Raw genomic sequence first — 26464 nt, 5'->3', positions numbered from 1 at the left:
CCTGTTTCAAAACAAATGACAATAATAAAAGTTTGTTTATTGAAAGTTTATTCCAACTGTTGAATGTGCATTTGATAGCTATTCATGGGAATGCTTACTATGCGGTTCAAAGAGGTGTCAATGCAAATGTAGGAATCCATCGTAAGTCTGATGGAAGCAAAAAAAAAAAAAACAGGTGCCAAGTCCTGAAAATTCTAGAAAAGAGAGGACTATCAGTGTCAAGATTTACAAATGAGAGACACCTTAATGACCGTATAGAGAGAAGGTTTACTTATAGCAGAAGGTATACTTCTTACTACTGCAAGTAATTAAAGAACAGATTAGACTAGTAGAAAATTAGGTCTGCTCAGTTCTGGATGGCTGCCAGTGGAACTGAGTCACTGGTGTTTACAGATGATGTGACAAAAGGAATAGTAGGATAAATTCTGAAGTATATAGGGATACACGTTTTGCTCAGACTCAAGTTTTATTTTTTTACTTACTGAGGATAAAACTGAAGGGCAGAAAATCGCAGAAACCTGCAACAAGTAAAAACCCTTCTCAAAAGAGGAAATGCCACATTTGGTAATGTCATTGCGTCCCAGAATGTACACAGGCAAAAACGTGTCCAAATACTTATAGACCTGGCTGATTTATTATACGCTCACCAGCCACCTTAATAAAACCAGCTTGTCCAATTCACGCAATTATTCAGTCAGTCAATAAAATCACATAGATAAAAACAAAATCGTGTTTGCATAAAAAATCTGATAAAATATCATTTCCATGACATTGGTCATGGTCTTGGCCATTGGCCTTTACAAAAGTGGTGTGAAAAACAAAAACACCGCCAGTTCTGCTTTTTTTAACGAGAGAGATCAGTGGAGAACTGATGACTGAAAGCTAAGTCAAATAACCACAGTGTACCACAGTGAAGAGCAGAAAAACTACTCAGAACACACAACACATCAAGCCCTAAATTCAATGGGCTACAACAGCCAAAAACCACAGCAGGTTCCAACCATGGGATACTCGAAGACTATTTCGGAGCCTATTTCGGCTCAGAAGGCAACACTTTTTGTCTCGCTCGTGTCCGTTTCCCCTAAAACTTACTTCCAACCAATTAAGGAAAAATGGAAGAGAAAGTTACAGCCACTGTTTCGGTTTCTAGCACACGTAAATCAGAAGAACAGCTGGGAGTCTCTCACACTTCTGTTTCTTCAATAAAAGGAGTGAAATTTTGCCTTAAATTTTCCTAAACATATCTGATTGTAAAAGCATGTGAATATATAATCAAGATCTCAGATTGCTCTTTAACGCAACATAAATAGAAACAATACTAAGGAGTCTTTTGTATGTATAAGTTGGCTTGGAAAATCAGAATTGAAGGTAAAAAAAATTTAAGGCTGCAACAGCTAATCGATAAAATCAATTAAATGAACTTAAAGGTGTAAATTGCACCTCTTTTATATTTATTGCCATTTTTTAATGAAATTGGTCACTGAACTGCACGCAGCATTAATCGTGCGTTAATAAAAAATAAGTGCTGTTAAAAATGTATCTGCGTTTATGCAATATTAACGCATTATTTTTGGCAGCCCTAAAATAAATAAATATAAAAAGAGGCGCAATTAAATCCTTCAATGCAACAACACAGTTATTTACAATGTACTTTCTTTACTCAGATATTATATATATATATATATTATATAAAATTTTTTATCACAAAACATTTGTTTTACTGATGTGCTAAGTCTCATATTTAGCACCAAAATCCGCATGATGCACGCATACGGAAATTAAAACAGTCCATGTGGAAACACAGCAAAAGTTCCCTTTGATGTCCTGATGACTTAATCTAAAAACACCATAATTACTTTCAAATATTTACAAGAACATGCTCTATGTTGAGTATGGTTTCACTAATAATAAACATACATTTGCATAATATTCCATAGCATCCATATTTGTTCATGCCCATGTTGATTAGAGTAATAAAAACCCCTTAAACCCCCCACCCCCCTCTGTTGACTTTATTCAGACTTCGCAACAATTACAAAGTGCTGGCACACAAAACTCCTTAAATAAAATGTTGCACATGTGTACTTATGCTACTGTATCCATAATTAGAGGTTTTGCATTGCTAAATGACATGTTGCTGGTCAATGTATTATCGTTCAAAATATAGCCAAAGCTACGGTCAGGGCTGTGCTGTTAATCTACACTTTTTGACCAATCAGATAAAAAAAAATAAAAAAAAATAAAACAAATAGTGCTGCAGTAAATATACTTAAACTATTAGTTGTTTATCCATAAGCTGTAATGTTTATATTCTGATATTAAATATTCGATGGCAGCAACAGTAAGGGTTCAGAATTTACCTGCTTGGTGCCCAGTGACATAAATAGCAGGCTACAAGCCTTTAATATCCTACTTTTCAGCTCCACCAATAAGCAACCCAATAATTAAACAACCTGTTATTATGGAACCAAATTAACTACTTAAATGAGGGATCTATTTTCTGGCAGTCTATTTAGTCATGGCTCTTTTGAACACAAAGTTCAAATTTAACGCTATGCATCTCTCACCTATAACGCACTGTGGCTTTAAATGTTGGTCAAAACATCTTACTGATTTCCAATGGAGGCTATTTTCCACTGAGGAATGTGGAAACCTGACCGTTTTGCACAGCGCTTGTGGAATCTTGTCTATTTCTAGAAACTCCTTATGCAATCCAGACACTTGGGGCATCCCTCATGCCTGAAGAGACGGTCTGGGAATCACGGGAAAGACAGAGAAAAGCAGATTTACTGGGGGAGCAGCATGAAACAGTTTAATTCTCGCTACAGACTAAATTACCAGAAAGATTTGACCCCACCACTTCCTGTTATATACGCTCATACATCTCCACAAAATAATCCGTTTTCTCTAAAAAAAAAAAAAAAAAAAAAAAAGCATAAGCATTTCAACTGCAAAGTTGGCCAGGATGTCGATTAGGATTCTTCAGTTACAAATCCAGCTACAGTGCAACGGGCATGCTACATTCGCTGAATCACGCTCTAGTTTCTTCGCTTAGATGGGGAAAAAAAACATACAAAAAGTCATGCACCCGAATTTCATTATATCTAATAAAAACAACATTTACATTTACGCCGTTTGGCAAACGCAATCCAGCGCAATCTTAATTATACAACTAAGCAATTGAAGGTTAAGGGCCTTGCTCAAGTGCCAAGCAGTGGCAGCTTAGTGGTGCTGGGATTTAAACCCATGACCTTATGATCAGAAGTTCAACATCATATCCACTGAGCTAAATCTTCCCACTTTTCGACACGATTAGGATTGAGTGGGTGCGTCAAATTATACAATTCACAGTAACGTCTCTCCAGAATGTTATACTTATAAACATTGCTAGAGAATTGTGTAGGAATGACAGCAAGGCATGTTTAAGATGCTAAGCATGAGTCTAGCAGCATGGTGCTTGGCAAAGCTGCAGTATCACATAAGATTACGCTACTAAGCTACTCTTATCAGATGAAGTTTTACTAATATTGGGCCCATAAAACATTTTTTAAATACCAGACCCAGTTTAATACTGTGTATGCTTTGTGAGTGCTGAAATCATTATAAATATCGCAAAGATAAAGACTAAATCCTCTTTCTTTATTCCTTTCATTATCTGTATTAGGCCAACTATACACATCCCCCAAAATTCTCAGCTCTCTTCCTCACGTGCTACCATTCTACTGTAATTTCACATCAAGTTACTACTGATCTAAAAATTATTGGGCTTGATACTGCATTTACTTCACAGCATTCGGTTTTGTCTACATCCATCTATTTAGACACGGCAAACCACATATCAGCTTTAAAGCCATAGCAGCAACCCGTACTGAGTTGTGAAAAAACTCCAGCAGTTATGAATAGATGAGAATCGCAACAGTGCAGCCACAAGATGTTCAAAATGACTTTAATATGAATACTGAAAACCCCAAACAATACTGCTCTTTTGTAATAAAAATTTTACTGACTTGATTCTCATGTATGCTTGCTATTTATTTACCCATTCGCTGACATATAGCCACATTAACTAAGTGCACACAACGGCCTGTATAATTCATCAGGTTTAAAGAAGGTCTTCAAGTGTCCAGGAAAACATCTATAGTGACCAACATCCAAACCAAGATAATGAGGAAAAAATACATTTAAAACACGCCTTCAAGAGATAAGGAAAGCTTTGTATTTTGGTCTATAAGGCATTTTACGCTCCAAATTCTCCAACTCCCACTCTGCAAGACATCCAGCATTATCAATGTTAAACTGTAGTACAGCTCAGTTCTGTCAAGAAAGACAAGGCTGTTACATAAAGCACTGTTTAACAAGAAAAAAAAAAAAAAACATAAACAAGTACAATAATTCAAAGACCCCAGATTACCAAACATTATAATGAGAGGAGGTATAAGCATCTGCCAGATGAATATGTTGTTATTGTTAATCAGTTCCAACAACGCTATGACAGCTTCATTATTATGGAGGATATTCACAGAGTGGACTTTTTTTTTTTATTCAGATAAATTAGATATAAGCCGAGATCATGAAATCAGTCTGTGTTGTCACTAGAACACTAAAGACAACTGAACTGAATAACCCATGTATATTAAAGGGATTTTAAAATAATTACCAAAGCAAGTTAAAACGAAGGAATAGGCACTACTGAGGACAAAACAATGTGAAAATGACATGCATGAAACCAAGGGTCATCAACTTTGTTTTAAAAAGAATATATTAGTCTGCATTTATCAGACTTTTAACAGGAAACCAAATGCTTACTCACTTACTATTACTCATATAATCATCTGACTGTGTGGTAGCCCTGCTGACTGCTATACTATACAAGAAAGAATCTATTTAACTAGAGTTGAATCTCTAGAAAAATTGTCTCGCTGGCTTCACATCAATTGTACATCCACCTGATGATGTTTCCTTTTCAGAATGCATAAATACTTTCAGAACAACTCAAAAAATATTTATCTACCAAACCTCACTCTGATGGCTCAACTAAGTGCAGGTACTAGTTAAGGTAAAATAATATTAAATGCTTTACTATAGTTACATTTTACTTCACTGGCACCAAGGGTTCAGTGAAGGAACATTTGTTGCATTGTGACAATGGGTGGAAAAAAAGTCTACGAAGACATGACTGTTGTGGAAAAACTCAAGTGCTTACTGTACTAACTCCTCTTTACAGGGACTTCCACAAGCCCATCAAATCATGACATTTTATACAGTATCTCTCCTTGCAGAAGCAGGTTCAAGTTTTTTACTACAGTGCTTTTCACAATGGACATTGTCTCAAAGCAGCTTTACAGGACATAAGAAAAAAAGTGAATTATGTGTATTTATTCCCGATGAGCAGCCTGGGGCGAACGTGGCAAGGAAAAACTTCCTAAATGAATGAGGAAGAAACCTTGAGAGGAACCAGACTCAAAAGGGGAACCCATCCTCATTTGGATGATATCAAGGGTGTGATTATAAATCTAAAAACAATACAAACACTGGAGAGTGAGAACTAACATGAACACCAGAGTCTGTGTGATTTATGTCCTTTCTACAGTCTTATACAGTCAGTTGATGTTGTGGAACCAGGAGCTACTGAGCAACTCATAAAATAGCCCAACATTTAAGATCACCATAGATGCAACACCAACTCCTCCATGCCAGAGCCTCAAAAATTTGAAGAGGTCCAATATCCAAACTCTACATGAAGTGGGATCCAAATGGCGCTGGTACGTTTCTAGATGGTTCGGGATATTTGCGGGGTCGGCATCTACTTCTTTGAAGGTTCAGAATCTTCAGGAAGAAATGCAACAATGAACTCCAGAGTAATAATTAATAGATCTGTAACTGTGACTGACCAAAACGTGAGGAGTGCAATATTAGAGGCCTACAGTACAACATAACAGTATTACAGATAATTACTTAACTTTTTAGTAAGCACAGTGATAATGAGATCCCATTTGGGACAACCACTATTAAAGATTAACAACTTCTAAAGTAATGAATGAATTTTAGACCCAGAAGGTAAGTAAAATCCCCTAAAACTGCCTTACCTTTAGAACATTTGCTTGTTATTTTTATATTTGCTTGGGACCCAATAATCTACAACAAGAGTTTTATACTTGCAATAACCAGCATTAAACTGGTTTCTTAACATTCATTTGAATTGCATGTGGTAAAAACAGGCACTAAATAATTGAATGGCTGGTAATAGCAACTCCAGCCCCCTTGAGCTTTGACACTATATTAAGATGACCAACATCTAAGACACCTCTGAAGGGTTAAAAGAATGTAATCTAACTACGGCTGAATCCAACATGCCTCGCTGCTCCATATATAGTGCATTAATGACTTTTCCATCATTTACAGTGGACTAAAAGGGAAATCAAGTGAGCTTTAGGAATAAACACATACATCTGTAGTGTTCAATTTACCTCCAGCAGCTCTGAGTGCATCCCCAGTTGCTAAGTAACAGATGCAAGATTTTATTACTGCCCATTAGAGGAGAGACAAGAGATCAAATGTGATAAATTAATATATAAACATTAAAATTGGATTTGCTTCTGTTGTAGGAATCTGTGAAAAATCCTACCCAACAGGTATCTGATCTTATCAAAAAGACAATTAGCAGGTGTAAAACAGCCTAAGGTGGTTAGATAGCTCCACAGAACTTCCAGGTCCAAGACACATTGAACTGTCGGGTGTGGCTGAAGCAATTTCACAAGTTACAGCTAGAAAAGTCAAATCCTGATGTAATTTACGAACTCATAAAACTCAAAGCACTGACTGCTGAATAATTCACAAGTGACAAGAGAATGAAAAGTGCTCATTTGAAAGACGTATATGTTTCACACACACACACGCGCACACACACACACACACACACACACACACACACACACACACACACACAATGCTCAGTAAGTAGTGAAATGGACTAAACGTATATATATTTAAAAGACACATCACGTGTCTTTTTCTATAGAAGCAAATAGTCAATTAAAGTCATAAAATAAGTAGTAAAATCATAAGGATACCTATTTACAAATACAGACTATAGTCATTTTTTTTCCTCCATTAGATTTTTCTAGGTATTTTTGTATTTAATTTTTTTAAATACTGATTAGTTTGTAACTGCAGAAGACGAGAATAGAACGGCAGAAATATTTGCACATAGAATGTGTTGCTGAAGTGCAAAAAATAAATCCCAGCAACGTCTAAATAAGCTAATTTTGGACGGCAGTCAAACAAACTACAAATATGACTCCGCATGCAATATATACATACAGTGCGTCCGGAAAGTATCCACAGCACTCCATTTCCGATTTAGGCATAACAAAATGTGGAAAAAGTGAAGCGTTGTGAATACTTCCCGGATGCGCTGTATAAGCTCATAGGACACTAAAGTAGGAACACTTGCACACCTGCTCATCTAGACAATGATCAGTTGGCCAGTCATTAGACAGTGCATAGAATCATGCAGATCCAGAACAAGAGTTTCAGTTTCAGGGTTTCACATCATACATTAAAATGGACAGAAGACTTGATCTCCATGACTGTGAACAAATTTAAGAAATCTTTTCTTCTGAACTTTTTATACACAACAGACAGAGTTGTTTACACGGAGTGGTGCAAAAGGTAAATACCATCCAGTGAACGGCAGTTATCCATGCACAAACACCAGGCTGGCTGATGAGAAAAGTCAGTGGAGAATGACTAGCTTGGATCGAGATGACCCGACGTCTTTGCTAATTCAAATACCCAGTCGTTACAGAGGTGTGGAGCAAAGAGCGTCTCAGGAGAAGATGGGCTACCGACGCGAAAGTGCACATCAGCTCCTCTTGCCAATGACTTGTTCCCAAACACAGATTTCTGTCTTCTATTATCTACCAAATGCATTTCCGCACTCCAGTGGTCTCATCCCTCATGTCTGGCTTGGACTCCCTACAAATTTCACAACCCCCTCCTTCCGATCGATTCCCTAAATCATATAAACTCCCCTCTTCCATGCAGGAGCCACGGACAGTACTCAAAAAACCTTTGGCTGTGTAACTTCCTACTCAACGAGAATGGCAATGCTGACTACAACGTAACGCAAACAAGCTGAACGACAATGATATTTGTTTCCTTTTTCCACTGTCCATATGAAAAAATACTGCCAAAGCAAGAGCTTTTATAGAAAGATCACTCGTAAACTCCGAACAAACGTGTTGTGCAAAGATACTGCAAAAACCCAAGGCGTTGTGTGTGTTTTACAGTTAATTAACTATACCAGGTGAAACCGTGATAGTTGTTCGACAAATTGTGGTGATAAAAATGATACAAAAGAAAAAGGCAGAACTGAATCTAGCAAGCAACTCATTCACATTTGTCTGATTTGTATTATTATTATCATCATCATCATCATCATCATCATGTCTCAATGACAGTAAAGCAATCAAGAATGGTGCAACTCCTCTTGAATTGAATTAACATACCGGGTGAAACCGTGATACTTGTTCAGCATATCGTGGAAATGTCAAACCGTGACACCCCTAAAAAATAATACAGCGCACACAGAAATGCATATTCCTGTTGCATGAAGATAATCTGTCCCAATAAACAGAAGGTAACTGTGTCTAGCAAACAACTTTCATTAACATTAGTCTCATTATTGTTTTTGTTCTCAGTGATTCAGCACACATGTCCACGACTTACCGAGTGGTTGACTCCCCACATGAGCACACTGAGCAGAGGATCGCTGGCTCGGAACAGCTTCACTTTCTGCGCCACGAAGTGTTTTTTCTTCGTTTTCGTTTTGCTTGCCAGCGATGCAGCCATGCTACTGGCCGTGGCCATTTCACTTTCCGCAGCAAGAAATGTGAAGTCTCACACCCAGTCCTTTTTTTTTCTTCTTCTTCTTCTGTCACCAACGCCTCAGAGTTTACTAACTGTCTCTCAGTTAATTGGCACTTGGCATAGCTGTCCAAACCCAGCTCGGATAATCTCAGCTCTTCACACCCAAACGCAAGCTGCACAGACGCTCATGCATCGATAAAAAAAAAAAGACAATATTTCCCTTTTTATGGCAAATCCTGGACTTCCAATAAGCGTGCTCCAGTACTAGTAACTAGTCACTAGCAAGACAGTTTAAGCTAGCTGCCTGGCTAGCAACCAATCGTCCATGTCAAATTCACGCCTCAGCACAGTGACGAATAAAACCAACGCCAGTACTTCAATGCAAAAACGAGAAGTCCTCGTTTTTTAACGGTGTTAAGCTATAAAAGTGGTGCAACTCTTATCGAGACTGAGGTAAAGAACCTATTAGCCTGTAGCTAACCCGAAAAAAAAAGCGTTGAAAAACTAACTGGGTGTCTAGCAAGCTCCAGCGACTAGCCGTCAACTGTAATGATTTCTCTTAATCGTTTTGTCTATCCAACCGGGAAAACCGGGTTTATTCCAAACCTAAAAAAATCGCCTATGAGGGTCTTCAAATTGCTCTAACGATATCTTACAAAAAAAATCCTGTTCGTGTAACTGAACAGTTAGCTAGCGTTTCCGGCACGGTTGCGTTCTGCCCACTGACGAGCCGCATCCCAATCCGCGCGGTGCTCCCTACACACGTGCACTACTAACGCTATTACACAGGGACATCTCCAGCCGTTCGAGTGAACATGATATCCAATCCCAATCCTTTTGGGATTTAGCCGCGGCGTGTAGCGGGAGGAGGCCGACGGAGGTACCCAAAAGATTGACACACTTTTCTACGGTACGTTGCGGCAAAAGGCGTTTTAGACCACAAACATCGGGCCTCCGAAGAATCAAGTCACTGAATGATGTCTTTCACGGAGTCTTAATGCTTTTTCTTTCATTCATGGATTTTAATATGACATTAATACCTTTTCTGATTTCCAGAATCTCCCTTTTAGCCCAATATGAAACATCTCAATCAATTCATCTTGCCATAAGACACAAAACATTAGAAAACGACTTATAAATAATCAGAGAGCATATGGATATTTTTTTTCTATAACCACAAAACACAATTTTCCACCACTATATAGAAATATAGTTTGAAAAATCCCTATGGGGCATACTGTTATAAAAAATATCAAATATTTTTCATTAGGGCATCAGAAAATGTATGTGCTTGTCTTATTTATAGTTGTTGTTTTTTTTAATGTTGAGCTGTGTGCAAACCAGATGAACCGTAATCTCCAAAAATAAATAGTATATCATGAATACACTGTAATCTCCTGAATAAAATCTTCACCTTGCACTCTTTCGCTCATGCATTCACTACTACCCTCCTGACACCATCACATCTACTTCTGCATACTCCTCAACAGCTCATGAACAAACTCCTGACGTTTCTGTCACCTTTGGAAATTTTGCAATATTTCTACAGCCACTATTACCACTCACTGCAAAGACTAAGCCCTCTTTCTGTCTTGATATATTGATCATATTCATTACACACGTCTCTTAGTGCTACCTCTAATTTAATAGTTTTTGGACTACTGGGTCTATAGATTATAACTGAACATAGCTAGAATGTGAAAGGTAATAACTTTTGCACTCTTGTTCACATACATACACACAGACTGCACATATCCTAATTAGGATCTGCACCTTTTTTTTTATATATTGACTAGGCATGCATGCATGCTATTATAATAAATTCTGCATGTATACAATGTATTTATAAATATTCACCCCCATTTAACTTGTGATGTACTGTATTACACAGCTGTGGAGAACCTGAGACTCACAACAAGCATTTCAAGGTACAGTTGTTACTGACATTCTGTGCACATGACAAACCTTCAAACTTGAAATGTCTGTGAATCAGTTTTTTTTATTTATATATATATATATATATATATATATATATATATATATATATATATATATATATATATATATATATATATATAGAGAGAGAGAGAGAGAGAGAGAGAGAGAGAGAGAGAGATGGAATTGTGGATGGATAGACCTCTCCTTTTCAACGATATTAATTTTAACAGGACAAAAGAAAAAAGCAGCTTGTATTTTAACAGGGAAACCACAGATCCCTTGGCTCTGAAGACACTGAAGACTGGTATGCTAGATGTTAGAGGCAGTTATAAAGGCAAAAAGCAAGCAATATATTCAATGAGGTTTCTAATACATAGCTAAGATTGATTTTAAAAACATAATTTGGCCATTTTATATAGGGTATTTGTAATAATGAAAGGCCACCGGTATGTCTTTCTGCTATAATGTTGTTAAAAACATGAATTTGTCATATACCCACAGACTGTACACAATTCAACATCTATAACTGCTAAACAGTTATTTTACTATAAAACTGTGATTTATGTTATTTTTTAATCTGTATATCACAGAATACATTAAGCAAAGTAAATTCTGCTAGTAAATAATTCATCCTAATTGATCAAATTAAGGTCTAGGTAAGTGAGCTGATAAAGCCCTTTAATAATGAGACGATTTAAAATCCTAAGACTTTTTAGTGAACAATTTAGCGATAGATTGAGTCATTTTTTTGTCATTTGCTGCGGATAGAGCCGTCCTTCAAACAAGCATAAATTTTAGAGAAGGGAAATTACTTTAGTAAGCTGAATTCTTGGCTGACCTTTGTATGCTGTAAGTTCCTGCGGATAACAAAAGTCATATATTGTGATTTAAAGACCTCTTAGGTTACCGTGTCCGTGCTTTGAATAAAGCCAGTAAATTGATTGTGATATGAAACAATGGACAACCTGAAAAAAAGCATGTCTATGTGAAGTCTATGCACAGCTGAGGAAAAAGCTTGTTGAAGTGGCAGGAACAGCTGCAAGCTGTGATTTCACTCAGCAATGCAATAAGGCAAGACCAAGTCCAACAATGGTGTGGACAGGTGGAAAAACTTTGAATTAAATTGAATTTTTACTGACGGGTGTTGATTCTTTGATATAAGCCCCAAATGGTCCTTACAGAATACAGTATAGAAATAAGATTGCATATATAAAGCATGACTATAGTGCATATTGGCAGCTGTAAACTTGGAAATACAAACACTTGACTAGTCAATAAGTCTGTGTATGTTTTATCAATATGCACATGCACGTGTGAATTATTCTGCCCAAATCAAGTTAAATCTCTTTATTTACGTTATTTACGTTTATTTACTTGTATTGTTATTATTTTATTTTATTGTTAGTTAGCATAATAGGTCTAATAGTAACTAACATTTGTTTACATTTCTTTAAATAATAAACCAGAAAAAAGAAATAGCCAATAGCCCATAATAACCAATACATTAATAAAAACATAGAAAACTTCAAATAAAAGAAATCGACATTTATAAATAAACTTTTGGTTGCTATTAGAAATTTTTTAGAATCATAACAAAAAAAAAAAAAAGACCAAATACATATTTTTATTTATTTCAAGTTTTTTTATGTGCAGTTTAGCGGAAAGGCTCCACAGCGACATCTACAGACTAAATGTGCGAGCCTCTGTCTCCTAGCAACCATAAAGTAAATACAAGCAAACAGACCGAATAGAGAGTTGTTGGTCAGTTTCTTGAAGGTAATTGCTTGCCTTTTTATACAGACTTTAGCGTTCGAAGACTGTATTTATCTATCAATGTGACAGAATTGGCTATTTAATTCAATTAAAATTCAGTTGATAAAATATGTTATAAAATATTCTAATTTCCTGGCCAAGTTGAATGATTAAACCCATGTTTTTGACAGAATGGGGAAAAAAATTAAGAAGGAACCTGAGTCAAAAGGCAAAAATGTGGTGAGACCTCTTTTAATTTATTTTATTTATGTTTAAGATCTATATTATATAATCAAAATATCAGATTTTTGTTCTAAAATCATTTGAAACTTATTTGAATTCAGTTCGATCCACTGCCCATTGAGAGCAAAAGTGCTGCAACAGTGATTCTCATGCTTCGATCTCCTGAGGAGGATGTACTTCTCAAAGCCATTGAATCCATCCATAGATTTGCAGATAAAGGTCTATGCCATACACACACACTTTCAGTGTCTTACCTTATGAATACATATATATATATATATATATATATATATATATATATATATATATATATATATATATATATATATATATATATATATATACAGTGGGTACGGAAAGTATTCAGACCCCCTTACATTTTTCACTTTTTGTTATATTGCAGCCATTTGCTAAAATCATTTAAGTTCATTTCTTTTCCTCATGAATGTACACATAGCACCCCATACTGACAGAAAAACACAGAATTGTTGACCTTTTTGCAGATTTATTAAAAAAGAAAAACTGAAATATCACATGGTCCTAAGTATTCAGACCCTTTGCTGTGACACTCAAATATTTAACTCAGGTGCTTTCCATTTCTTCTGATCATCCTTGAGATGGTTCTACACCTTCATTTGAGTCCAGAAATTTTTGATTATACTGATTGGACTTGATTGGGAAAGCCACACACATGTTTATATAAGACCTTACAGATCACAATGCATGTCAGAGCAAATGAGAATCATTAAGGTCAAAGGAACTGCCTGAAGAGCTCAGAGACAGAATTGTGGCAAGGCACAGATCTGGCCAAGGTTCCAAAAATTTTTTTGCTGCACTTAAGGTTCCTAAGAGCACAGTGGCCTCCATAATCCTCAAATGGAAGATGTTTGGGACGACCAGAACCATTCCTAGAGCTGGCCGTCCGGCCAAACTGAGCTATCGGGGGAGAAGAGCCTTGGTGAGAGAGGTAAAGAAGAACCCAAAGATCACTGTGGCTGAGCTCCAGAGATGCAGTCGGGAGTCAACCATCACTGCAGCCCTTCACCAGTGGGGCTTTATAGCAGAGTGGCCCGACGGAAGCCTCTCCTCAGTGCAGGACACATGAAAACCCGCATGGAGTTCTCCAAGATGGTGAGAAATAAGATTCTCTGGTCTGATGAGACCAAGATAGAACTTTTTGGCCTTAATTCTAAGCGGTATGTGTGGAGAAAACCAGGCACTGCTCATCACCTGTCCAGTATAGTCTCAACAATGAAGCATGGTGGTGGCAGCATCATGCTGTGGGGTGTTTTTCAGCTGCAGGGACAGGACGACTGGTTGCAATCAAGGGAAAGATGAATGCGGCCAAGCACAGGGATATCCTGGATGAAAACCTTCTCCAGAGTGCTTAGGACCTCAGACTGGGCTGAAGGTTTACCTTCCAACAAGACAATGACCCTAAGCACACAGCTAAAATAACGATGGAGTGGCTTCACAACAACTCCGTGACTGTTCTTGAATGGCCCAGCCAGAGCCCCGACTTAAACCCAATTGAGCATCTCTGGAGAGACCTAAAAATAGCTGTCCACCAACGTTTACCGTCCAACTTGACAGAACTGGAGAGGATCTGCAAGGAGGAATGGCAGAGGATCCCCAAATCCAGGTGTGAAAAACTTGTTGCAGCCTTCCCAAAAAGACTCCTGGCTGTATTAGATCAAAAGGGGGCTTCTACTAAATACTGAGCAAAGGGTCTGAATACTTAGGACCATGTGATATTTCAGTTTTTCTTTTTTAATAAATCTGCAACAGTGTCAACAATTCTGTGTTTTTCTGTCAATATAGGGTGCTGTGTGTACATTCATGAGGAAGAAGAATGAACTTAAATGATTTTAGCAAATGGCTGCAAAATAAAAAAGAGTGAAAAATTTAAGGGGGTCTGAATACTTTCCGTACCCACTGTATATATATATATATATATATATATATATATATATATATATATATATATATATATATATATCTTTAAAATGAATTGGAATGCTGACTGCACTTCAGGCCTCCTTACCCTACATCAGTACCTGCCTTTACTAATGTCCTAATGGCTAAATAAGCACAAATCCACAAAAATATAGTGCAACATTGTTATAACAGGAAATGCAGATAAAGTGTGGAATTGGATGTTCAAAATGCACATACAAATCTTTTGATCAGGTGTCCACAACCTTTTGTCCATACAGTATGTATTATTTACGGTGTGTGTGTGTGGGTCTGCTGATTTGTTTCTAGGTGAGGAGAACAAGAGCTCCCTGATGGCTTTGGGGGCAGTGGAACCACTCACGTGCCTTATAACACATGAAAATAAATCTGTTTGCAGAAACGCTCTCATGGCTCTAGGAGTCATGGCTTCAGAAAGTAAGTCAGTTCAGAAATGGTTCCAGCTCGTGCACTTTAACATATAATTTAAAAAAAGAAAAAAAGAAAAAAATAACATGCAGTTTTAAACTATACTAATAACTTTTAGAAAAAAATAATGTATGTCTTTGAACAGATGATGTCAAACAACTGATCAAGAGACTGAATATTATTCCAACTATCATCACCAAACTGTCACCAGAAGGTATTTTTATATTCTGTTATATAGTGAAAATTAAAATTTATCATTGCATTCTAAAGATCCCAATCCACTGCTATCTAACCGTCATATTTATTCATTCTCTTTTTTTTTGTATCTCTGTTTGTCTGTCTGTTTTAATGCCTCTCTATCTGCTTTAAACATGGTCTTATTTAATATACACAGAAGAAAATACTGTCCATGAGTTTTCCACTCTGACTTTGGCCCATCTTTCCACGGACATCACATGTAAGGTTCAGATTTTCCAGCATGATGGACTGGAACCTCTCATTCATCTACTGTCCAGCCCCAGTCCAGATGTAAAGAAAAATTCTGTGGAATGCATCTATAATCTTGTTCAGGTAAAGCAGAGAGATTAGTATAATTTCTGTTTAACTTAAAAGATGTGTCATCCTCGGGTTGTTCTAATATATCTATATAGTTCTAATATATATATATATATATATATATATATATATATATATATATATATATATATATATATATATATATATATATATATATATATATATATATATATTTCCTTATGCTTATAATAGTAATAATGAGTCATAATGATGGAGAGGTTGGGTTGAAAGAGGCAGATGTAGAGGACAGGAGGGTATGGAGACGGATGAGCCCTGTGGCGCCACCTAATGGGAGAAGCCGAAATAAGAAGATGAATCATAATGATACATTTTTTTAATCTGATTGTTCATTAGTTATTATGTTTGTAAAACATTATGGCTCAGACATTAATTATGATTGAAACATTATATTAATGCACATGTCTAATATCTTACTGCTTTTATTGTGACATATTTGTAGAAGAATGAAATTTTGCTCACTTATGACATTATTTACAACTGATGAAAAATAATTTTTCTTTATCAGATATTTATCAATTATTTTCTCTATTATCAATGTTGCAGCTATTTTAAACAGCAATCAAAAATAATGCTATTTTCATAAAAAAAATTGTTTGCAATTCTCTTTTGAAATATTAGCTTTTTTATATATATTCATATATATCTCATTAATCAAAACCATACTTTTCTGTAGGCTTTAATGGTTGTTCTTATTTAGTATATAAACAAGAGCAAATTGCAATAAATTCTGCCTTGTATTTTTTCTTATAAAAAAATATAATGAAATGTTTTAGTAGAGCACGTGAACTTAAATTAATATAAATTTAGATAATTTTATATATTTATTTTTATTATAGTTTTTACAATTTGTATTCATTTACAAGTCTTTAACAGTAGTTAATACACTGTATGTTTTCTTTAAATATCTTCATATATTTACAGCATTAAAAAAAATTGTCAAATATTGTGTCATTGGCATATATAGTCATATCAGTCAGTAAGTAGTTTAATCTCGCATCCTTAGGAATTTTCTAGTCGAGAAGCAGTGTACAAGTTGAATGGACTTCCCCCGCTACTATACCTGCTGGGTTCTGAATATCCCATCATTCAGCAGTTTGCTCTGCGCATTCTAGAGAGCATCAGCACTCACAAAGAAACTCGTACTGAATTCAGAGAACAGCAAGGATTCCTTCGACTCATGGAGCTTCTCACAAACAAAGTAGGCTGATTATCAACACCACAAAATTAGTACAGCTTGTTTTTTTGCTCTATTTATAAAAAAACATGAATATATATATATATATATATATATATATATATATATATATATATATATATATATATATATATATATATATATATATATATATATACAGTACAGACCAAAAGTTTGGACACACCTTCTCATTCAAAGAGTTTTCTTTATTTTCATGACTATGAAAATTGTAGAGTCCCACTGAAGGCATCAAAACTATGAATTAACACATATGGAATTTTATACATAACAAAAAAGTGTGAAACAACTGAAAATATGTCATATTGTAGGTTCTTCAAAGTAGCCACCTTTTGCTTAGATTACTGCTTTTTTTTTTTTTACTCTTGGCATTCTCTTGATGCCTACTTTGAAGAACCTACAATATGACATATTTTCAGTTCACTTTTTTGTTATGTATATAATTCCACATGTGTTAATTCATAGTTTTGATGCCTTCAGTGTGAATCTACAATTTTCATAGTCATGAAAATAAAGAAAAATATATATATACAATACAGACCAAAAGTTTGGACACACCTTGTTGGGGGAAAAACAGATAATAGCAATAAGTAGATATACACACACGTGTGTGTGTGTGTGTGTGTGTGTGTGTGTGTGTGTGTGTGTGTGTGTGTTGTTGTTGTATATTCGCTGTAACCATTTAGTCTTTCTTCTAATAATATTATAGCAGTATCTCTCAACAAGTAACTGAACTCCCACTGTTCAAATCTGTATATAAATTTTGTGATATATTGAAAACTATTGACATGTACAGTTATATATTACCTCTGGTATATAATTTTACCTCATCTGTCAATGTAATTGCTTTTTTTTTTTTAAATATCCCATCACTTAATTTGTGAAGAAAGGCACAGTATTTACCCTATTTACTTACTGTATTCTTATATTGCTGATGTTATAAATCACCTTGTCAATCTTGGCAGAAATTTTGTGACCTGCATGTGGAAGCTCTGAAAGTCATCTCAAACTGTTTAGAGGACACTGAGTCAATGCAGCTTATACAGGAGAATGGAGGCCTGGAAAAGTTGTTGCAATTTCTCGTTGCACCCACCGCTCCTGAAATCCAGGCTCATGCAGTTAAAGCTATCAGCAAAGCAGCACTAAGTAGTATGCAAGCACAAGCACAAACACAAACACTAGTATGAGTTTGCTGAGCACAAATTCAATTTTCTTTATCAGTTATAATGATAAGAAATGCTTAGATCTGATGAAGCTCCTTGGATTCTAGACTAGTTATCATAGTTTGCATCACTCAAAATCTTTGCAGACACATCTGATGAATGGTTACCTTCCGGGTGCTTTATCAATGTTGCTAATCAAAATGACGTGTTGCAATTCTTTGTTGTACCTAGGTGAAATTCAAAGGATCCTGCATGAGAAAAATTTTGAAAAGGCCCTCGTTGAATTGCTTGCAGGGGAGAACAACAGTATACATACTGCTGTATGCCAGGCAGTGTCAGCCATGAGCAAGAACCTGAGCAGCAGAGACACTTTCAGGCAATTGGGTAATGTTATATCTAATTGACATAACTAATTGTAGTTAATCTAATTGTAGTAAAACTAATTGTAGTTAGTTATGTGATGTTAAAAATCTTCTTTGTTATGTTCTAAATATTGGGCGCTGTTTTATAGTTTTGTTTTATAATCGTCGTGTTTTCACGCAATCCATTTTCATTTGGAATCGCTAATAGTGCTAGTGCCTTCTTTTAGTTATAACTGACATTTGTGTTGATTGCCACATACCGTGTGAGGAAATCTTGAGTAATGAAGGCGTGTGTGTTTTAGAGGGGATAAGACCTTTCATGCAGCTGCTGAACAGTGAGGAGAATGATGTAAAAGAGGTTGCAGCAGAAGCCTTATCAAACCTTACCCATGAAAACCAACTGAATGCATAGTGAGTGCATGTTCACTGACAAATAGCTCTCTTTGCAAATTATAGAGACATTTAGACTATCCAGCTGGCATGCAAAATTCCAGGATGAATAGAAATAAGGGGTAAAGTTTGCACTTATGTTGAATTATTCAGTGGTAATAGAATTGTATGCGTGGCCTTCTGCTTGAAGTGTCTATCAAAACCCAAAGGTACAGGTACAACTGACCGAAGACTCGTGTCCCATATGGTTCCAATATGCACACCTCCTGTCATAAGTCAAAAAACAGTCCTCTCCAATGCTATTTGGAACAGGTTTGATTCACTTGTGCTCTCCGTTAATTAAGATTTGGATTTCTGTCATTCAATTTTAATAGGAAGACCAGCAGACTAATATTTTTTATATATAAAACTTTGATAATGGTGTGTTGTATTTCCACAATATAAAAAAAAACATGACAAATTTACTTGGATATGATACATGGACTCTTCATAAGAGCTTCAGGAACAACAAACAGCAAAGTTTAGTTATTAAGTTAATTCTGCACTTTTTTTTTTCTTGCTCAGTGCTGTTTATGAAGCAGAAGGAGACAAGCTTCTTGTCCAGCTCCTAGAGAATAGTTCTCCTGCAGCAGTAATGCATGCAGCAGCTGTTCTGATCAACATGGCTTCACAGGAAGTGCTTCGCCATAGCATTCTCTCCCACGGAGCCATACAGTCACTGATGAAACACCTGCACTCCACATGTAAACCAACACTCATCAACGCCATCCAGGCGGTAGCTGCTCTCACCTGCGATGCAGAGGGAAGGGCTGAGGTTGGTCTCTATGGATACATTGACATAATTCTTTTTATGACTGATATTTCTGAAAGTTAATATACAATACACAGCTGAATATAATAAATATACTTTACATTTTGGTGAGATCTGGTAGTATATATCTCAAATATGTATAGAGAAAAAAGTCTTGGAAAATGGCTTATGTTTGTAAAGCTCTCAACGAAAAATGTGGGTTTTTTTTATATAGTTAAGAAATGTTGGAGGGCTGTCCCAGCTTGTTAACCTGCTGACATCAAAAGACACGGAAATCCGCCAAAATGCATGCTGGGCAGCAAGTGTGTGTGCTAATGATGAGCCAACAGCAACAGAAATGTACAGATTAGGGTAAGATCATGTTTAATATTTAATAGTATATATTATATAATAAATCACAATGCATAACTAATATTTAGAGGACACCCAAAATAATGTTTTGTAACATATTAATGCAGTGACACTCTCTGGCATAGACAATACAGACCGAAAAGATGCCTACGGGACAAAGTTAGCCTGTGGTGACCTTTGATTTAGCCCACTATGCCATTTGTATAAACTCCTAATCTAGTCTTTATTTTCATTTTAATAGAATTTTTTTTTTTCCCAAAGCTGCAAAAATGTAGATTGAAATAAAATGTTTAAGTGAATTTGACTTTTATTTAATGTACCTGCATACATTCTTCAAATTACTCAAAGTATGTCAACAAGAACATTTATTTTAATACAACATTTACTTTCTGCCCACGGCCCTCAATCAAGTTTGATTTTAGACCCTTTATATGAAAACGTTTGAACACCTCTTGTCTAGACAATAAAACATGGAAGACGTTTTTGTGCATCATGCTTTATAAGTACAGCCAGCAGAGGGCATTAAAGCTCTAATATTAGTTATCCAATATTAGTTTTCCAATACTATCTCTAGACCAGCATTATTTATAATAATCCATCTTGCTTTTTAATTATTGTCATTATAAACATTATGTCAGTGGGCCATTTACCCATTCTTCACCTCATATACGTCTTACTTTGTTTACTATTCATGCTTTGTGGATTTGGTACTGCAGGGCTTTAGAGATTCTCCAGGAGATCAACTGCTCACTGAGCCGAAGAAATAAGTTCACCGAGGTTGCCCTACAGAAGCTGTTGAATAACAATCTCTCACTAAAATACAGCCTTACAGGACATCTCCTCTCTACTGATATCACTACAGATGGCTTTTATGATCCAGGACAGGTAAAAAAACAAAGCATTATTCTAGATTCAGTGAATCGTTCCTGACAAGTCGTCTTCAAAGAGGCAATCAGATTACTGAAAACGCTCCTGCTTCCCAATGCCCACCTGGGCTAGTCAAACTCCTAATCTAGTGTGATTTAAAAGATATGCTGCACTAGACTATTTGTCTTTCCTTTTAAAGCCCATGTTTTGTGTATTCATTGTATTGCCCGTTTATTGTTCTGTTTGTATACTGTCCTGCACCTGTCTCACACTGTTGTACATTTGCACACCAGTGGCTTGAAGAAACAGCATTTTGTTTCAATATATACAAAAGCCTGTGTGTCACAGGAGCACAACATTAAACTGTGTGATGTAATTGAATTAGGTCCTCTTTTACCTGATTAGCCTCAGCCCATCCTTCCATATGTTTGTTTTGTGAATGGCTGTAACCTAAGTGACACCGGAGAGTTCTGTGACAAATATTTACAAAAACCATCCTCTATTCACTTACTCTAATCCGTATCATACTTGTCTTTTTTTATTTTCCCTCATAGACCAGAGATGGTCACAGTGTTCCTGATCTTGAAGATATTGCAAAGCAGGCTATCAACCAGCGCCGAGCCGTTATTGCAGTTAATGGAACCCCTCCAGCTGAGTATGTCAAAGCCAAAGGTTTTTCCTTTGCTAGATGTTTTATTGCTTTCTATATAGATTGGGTGACCTGATTTGATACATGCACTGTATGTATAGTTAATAAAGTATTGTTATATTATAAAGTATACCTAAATATGTAGGAAATACCACTTTAAAATATACCAACCAATGCGTTTACAATATGTGACAAAAAAAATGTAGACACCTGAATATCCCACTTGTATGTAGGCCTTGCCGAAACTGTTACCACAAAGTCTGAAGCAGAAAAAAGTCTAAAATGTTTTTCTATGCAGTAGCATTAAGATTATACTTAAGTGGAACTAAGAGGCCTAAAACCTGCTCCAGTTTGACATTGCCCATACACAAAACGATGTTAATGAAGTGCTAATTTTCGGGTGAAATAAATAAGTGACTTGCACTGAGCCCTCACCTCAACCCCACTGAACATCTGCAGGATGAACTGGAATGTGCTTTAGACCTCATAACTGACATAAGTACCTGACCTCAGTAATACTGATTGAGCAAATCCCCAGATTATCAGAAGAGTAAAAGATATTGTAACAGCAAATTAAGGACTAAATTTGGAATGGAATGTTCAACAAGTGCATGGGTGTGATGGTCAGGTGTCCATAAACCTTAAATCCATAAAATGTCCAGAGTGACTTACTGGTTTGTAGCTGTATTTCTCTGAACACCAATAATGTTATTTAGAACTTTTGGTTTGGCCATGGTTTGTATTTTTTATTTTTTTTACTTATTACAGTTAGTTAAATTGTTGCACTTAATAACAGCAAATGATGTGGATGCCAAAAAACTAAAACTTATATAACAGACTTGTCTGTGTTTCATGATTGCACATACCATAATGACCCATAGTTGAACTGTTATAATTTTTATTTTATATAGTTATAAAATTATAAAATTTTATAACTTTAATGTATATTTTTCAGCAGCAGCAATCTGTAGTATTTTATTGTTATGTCTCTTAGGCTCTTTGTTCGATTACGTGTGTGTTATTTTTATTATTAAGCTTGCAAAACCAATTCAAAATATATATCGCGTTTCTGTGTTTTCAAAACTCTACAAATGAATCTCCCTGGAGTATTATACTATTTCTTGAATATTATATTTTTGAAAAAATATTCAGTGTTATGTAAATTACATCATATTGCCAGAAACCTTATTTATGACTCTAGATTACAAGTAATATATCATCATAGTTGTTCTGGTCCATTTTCTGGCATGGCATTTACATTGCATGCCAGAAAATGGTGACACAGATAAGGACTGAACAAACACAAGTTTTTCATCAACAATCATACGACATAAAATTGTCCGTTTTAGGGAGTAACTGAAACAGATAGAGAAGTAAATGGTAAAAGTTCTGTTTTCTTGATCTCAGGATGAAAACTGATTTAGCAGAGAAGGAACTGCGGGAGAGCCTTACAGAAACTATCCCCTCACCTGTGACGACCAACGGGAGCATCAGAGCAACTAGGTGTGTGTGTGTGTGTGTGTGTGTGTGTGTGTGTGTGTGTGTGTGTGGTGTATATTGTGTTTGTGGTGTATTTAGTGCATTATATTCTTTATATTCATTATATTCTTGCACTATGTACCTTACTAACTATTAATTAGCTGTCAATCGATTAAAATATTTAATCGCGATTAATTGGGGCTGTCAATTGAGTAACATATTTAATCGCGATTAATCAAATAATGGTCATGAGTTAACTTATAATTAATAGCAACTTCATTGCATATTTGTATCTGTTCTAAATGTACCTCAAATTAATACTTTTCAAGTTTTGAATACGCTAATCATAAAATATGGATACTTTATGCAAATGTATGTTTATTATTAGTGAAACCATACTCAACATAAAGCATTAAAACACAATATTATCGTAAATATTTTAAAGTAATTATGGTGTTTTAAATGACGTAAATCAACATGACACCAAACGGAAAATTTTTCCACACGGACGGTTTTAAGTGCCGGATGTGTGCTCCACAATTTGGCGGATTTTGGTGCTTGATTTGAGACTGTGCGCATCAGTAAATCAAATGTTTAGTGGTTAAAAATTATTTTGTGTTTGAGTTTATCATTTTTTTAATATCTTAGTAAAAAAGGTGGTCAGGAATAAATGTGTGTGGCATTGAAGGTTTTAATTTCACCTCATAGATTATTTATTTCTATTTTTAATAGAAATGGTCAAACAGAAATGCGTGTTGCATTAATCGCGCATTAATAAAATAAGTGCCGTTAAAATTAATGTGCGTTAATGCATTATTAACGCATTCATTTTGACAGCCCTAATTTAAAAAAATTTAAAACAACATTTAGAAACCCAAAATATTACGTTACTGCCTTCTCTCGTAATGTGTTGACCATAATTAATATATAATAATAATCTGCCTTTTACATTAATGGTACTTCCTATTAATATTATGATGCTCCATCTTACTGATTTACCTCATGCAAACACACCACTCGATTCTTACTTGCCTTTCTAAATTTTTAGTAAATCAAAAGGCAAAGGGTTGCAGGAGGATGGGAAACAGAGGCATGAGGATGAGTGTAAACCCAAGCAGGAAGCAGTAGCAGAAAAACCATGGACATTGCCATATGATGATCAGCTCAACAGTCTGATTGAAAAGATATTCAAATCTGTCCTGCCCTTACATGATGAAGTGGAAATGTACACTGCCCTGGCTAAGTGAGTTTTAAAATAAGTCTTCATGTGGTTGAAATTTGATATTGATAAGTAGATTGGTGTGATCTGTAGTAAATATTCCTCTTAGGTTGGTGTGTGATGCAATGGGGGGCCCAGTAGATTTTGAGAAACAACATGATTTTCTTTGGGAGCTTCACCTGAGTGAGCTGAAGATTGAGATGCAGTCAAACATCATTCCTATCGGCAAAATCAAAAAGGGAACCTACTACCACAGAGCCCTACTCTACAAGGTATTGACTCAATCTTCTATTCCTTAGCAAAACTGTTTTGTTTATTACTTGTGTCCCTTTGCCTCAGGTCATGTATATCGATATTATAGAAAGAGAACTATAACATTTATATGAGACAATAATACTTAGTTATGCATTCTCTCACCTAATGAACAGTATTAACCATGTAAGAAATCCCCTACTTCCTTGAGCTGTAGTTGATAAAGTTCCTTTAAGGTAATAGGTGATTTACTCAGATATTTTTATCATATATTAAATATAAATATTTTAATTTATATTATAAAAATGTAAAAATATAAAACCTTAAATAGCACCTGACTCAAAGACGTGCACAAACATTTTAAGGGACAGGGGTTAAAAATAACAAAACGTTAAATATATTAACACAACTCTGACATACTTATCAATTTATTTTAATTCCCTCACACTCACCCAATTGTTTCAGCTGTCATTTCTCCATTAAGTTAGCCTGTATGTCCATGATATATTGCCTTAGCTAAACTGATTACCCAGGTAGCTTAGTCTTTTGTTTACCACTCAATTTCACATCAAGACAAACACAAATGGAAAGGGATGAAGGGCTTCACTTTTGCGACTCTCTGCCTGTCTGTGATGTGACGATCAATGTGTGATACACTGTTCTGCTGCATGAAAGGGGAGAAAGACATCAGAACTCGATAGAGTCTGAACATCTTCCAACCTAATATTTTGATTTTTTGTTGTTGTGGGCAAACAGAAACACACATGAACACATATATAGATATATTCATTTATTTAAAAAAAAAGAAAGAAAGAAAAAAAAGGCACTTCCTCTAATAAAAGACAAATGGCAGGTATCTCCGTGCACATGCCTGACCTGACTAGTTTAGGAACTGTTTAGCCAATGGGTTTCCCCAACTTTTCTTGCAAATACAGTATGTGACTTTATTACTATGAATTATGAATATCAGGAGATCTCAAAAAGGGGTTTAAATTCAACAATCTAATTCCAAAGAAGTAACTCAAACTACCACTCTACAGTGCTGCCAAACATAGTCAAATCCAGAACATGATTAATTAGTTATCAATGGAGATTTTAATGCCAATATGAGTCATGTGACTGGCATTGAGGTTCTTTTATGGTGCTGAGGATATTAGGAAATGGAGTTTGAATGAGACTGGCAGAGATGAGACAATAAAATGTTAGTATTGATAGCAAATGATCTCAAACAAGAGACAGTAAATTTACATTGGCAAGGAAAAGCTTGTGACTGCTCTATAACTCCTATGTTTGCATGCAGCACTCTCCTTCTAATTCATTAACACACTGTGCTCTACAGGTTTTGGCAGACAGGATTGGCTTGAGCTGTAGTCTGGTGAGAGGACACTACAGTCGTGCTTGGAATGAGATTTTGCTCTCCTCCTCCACCACAAGAACTAATGGATTTAACCCTGAACTTCAGGCTTGCATCATCGATCTCATGCACAAACCTGGAACCCTTTTGAAGAGTGGCACACCTGCTGCTGAGCAATACCAGAAAATCTAATCAAAACATGTTTGTTCAATGTTCACAGCTTTCTTACAGTGTTTTCTTTATATCCTGTACTCTATACATCTCCGCACTTGTGGTTATTAAGATAATCATGTTCAGATGAATGATTCATGTTAATTTATACTGAAAATAAATCATGCTATGGTATAATAATCTGCTAATATTTCGATGTGATGCCAACATAACTGAATTAAACATTATTGGTTTTAAAGGGATGGTAAGTAATACTAGTAAATGCAGATTATCAGCCAAAATGGTGTGGTGCCAAAACTTGTTTCTGTAGTTTTACACAACTACAAAGTTATTGTGTTAAGTAAGAGGATTATGCCTTTTAAGGCAAGCGTGAGCTCACATAGATATGGATCTATGACTT

At 35.7% G+C, this 26464-nt stretch overlaps 2 protein-coding genes across 5 annotated transcripts in view; one reads left to right on the top strand and one right to left on the bottom strand.

The window, feature by feature from the left end:
- pip4k2aa (phosphatidylinositol-5-phosphate 4-kinase, type II, alpha a) overlaps positions 1–9641 on the bottom strand; it is a 30644-nt gene extending 21003 nt beyond the window's left edge. The window contains exon 1 of one of the 2 annotated variants that reach the window (XM_083530372.1): positions 8731–9641. In XM_083530372.1, coding sequence (XP_083386498.1) covers positions 8731–8871 — 141 coding nt within the window. In that variant the 5' untranslated portion in view covers positions 8872–9641. Of the gene's footprint in view, positions 1–7679; positions 7721–8730 lie in introns of those variants that run through there. The other variant, XM_083530373.1, reaches the window with a different exon arrangement.
- Positions 9579–26241, top strand: armc3 (armadillo repeat containing 3). 3 transcript variants are annotated; one of them, XM_083530370.1, is made up of 19 exons: positions 9579–9785; positions 10763–10799; positions 12753–12801; positions 12906–13023; positions 15070–15195; positions 15332–15400; positions 15581–15756; positions 16787–16981; positions 17962–18145; positions 18391–18543; positions 18824–18932; positions 19476–19725; positions 19937–20073; positions 20790–20958; positions 21495–21595; positions 22997–23092; positions 24117–24311; positions 24397–24559; positions 25879–26241. In XM_083530370.1, the coding sequence occupies exons 3-19, from the start codon at positions 12754–12756 to the stop codon at positions 26083–26085; spliced, it is 2496 nt and encodes an 831-aa protein (XP_083386496.1). In that variant the 5' UTR covers positions 9579–9785; positions 10763–10799; position 12753; the 3' UTR covers positions 26086–26241. The 3 variants fall into 3 exon arrangements, with proteins under 3 accessions (XP_083386496.1, XP_083386497.1, XP_083386495.1); XM_083530371.1 differs by having other exon boundaries at positions 9754–9781; XM_083530369.1 differs by lacking the exons at positions 9579–9785; positions 10763–10799 and adding an exon at positions 12544–12585.
- Positions 26242–26464: the final 223 nt, after the last annotated feature.

This window comes from Silurus aristotelis (genome assembly GCF_946808225.1).
Source record: "Silurus aristotelis genome assembly, chromosome: 25".
In the NCBI taxonomy this organism is placed as follows: Eukaryota; Metazoa; Chordata; class Actinopteri; order Siluriformes; family Siluridae; genus Silurus; species Silurus aristotelis.
This window is presented reverse-complemented; position numbering and strand designations above follow the sequence as displayed.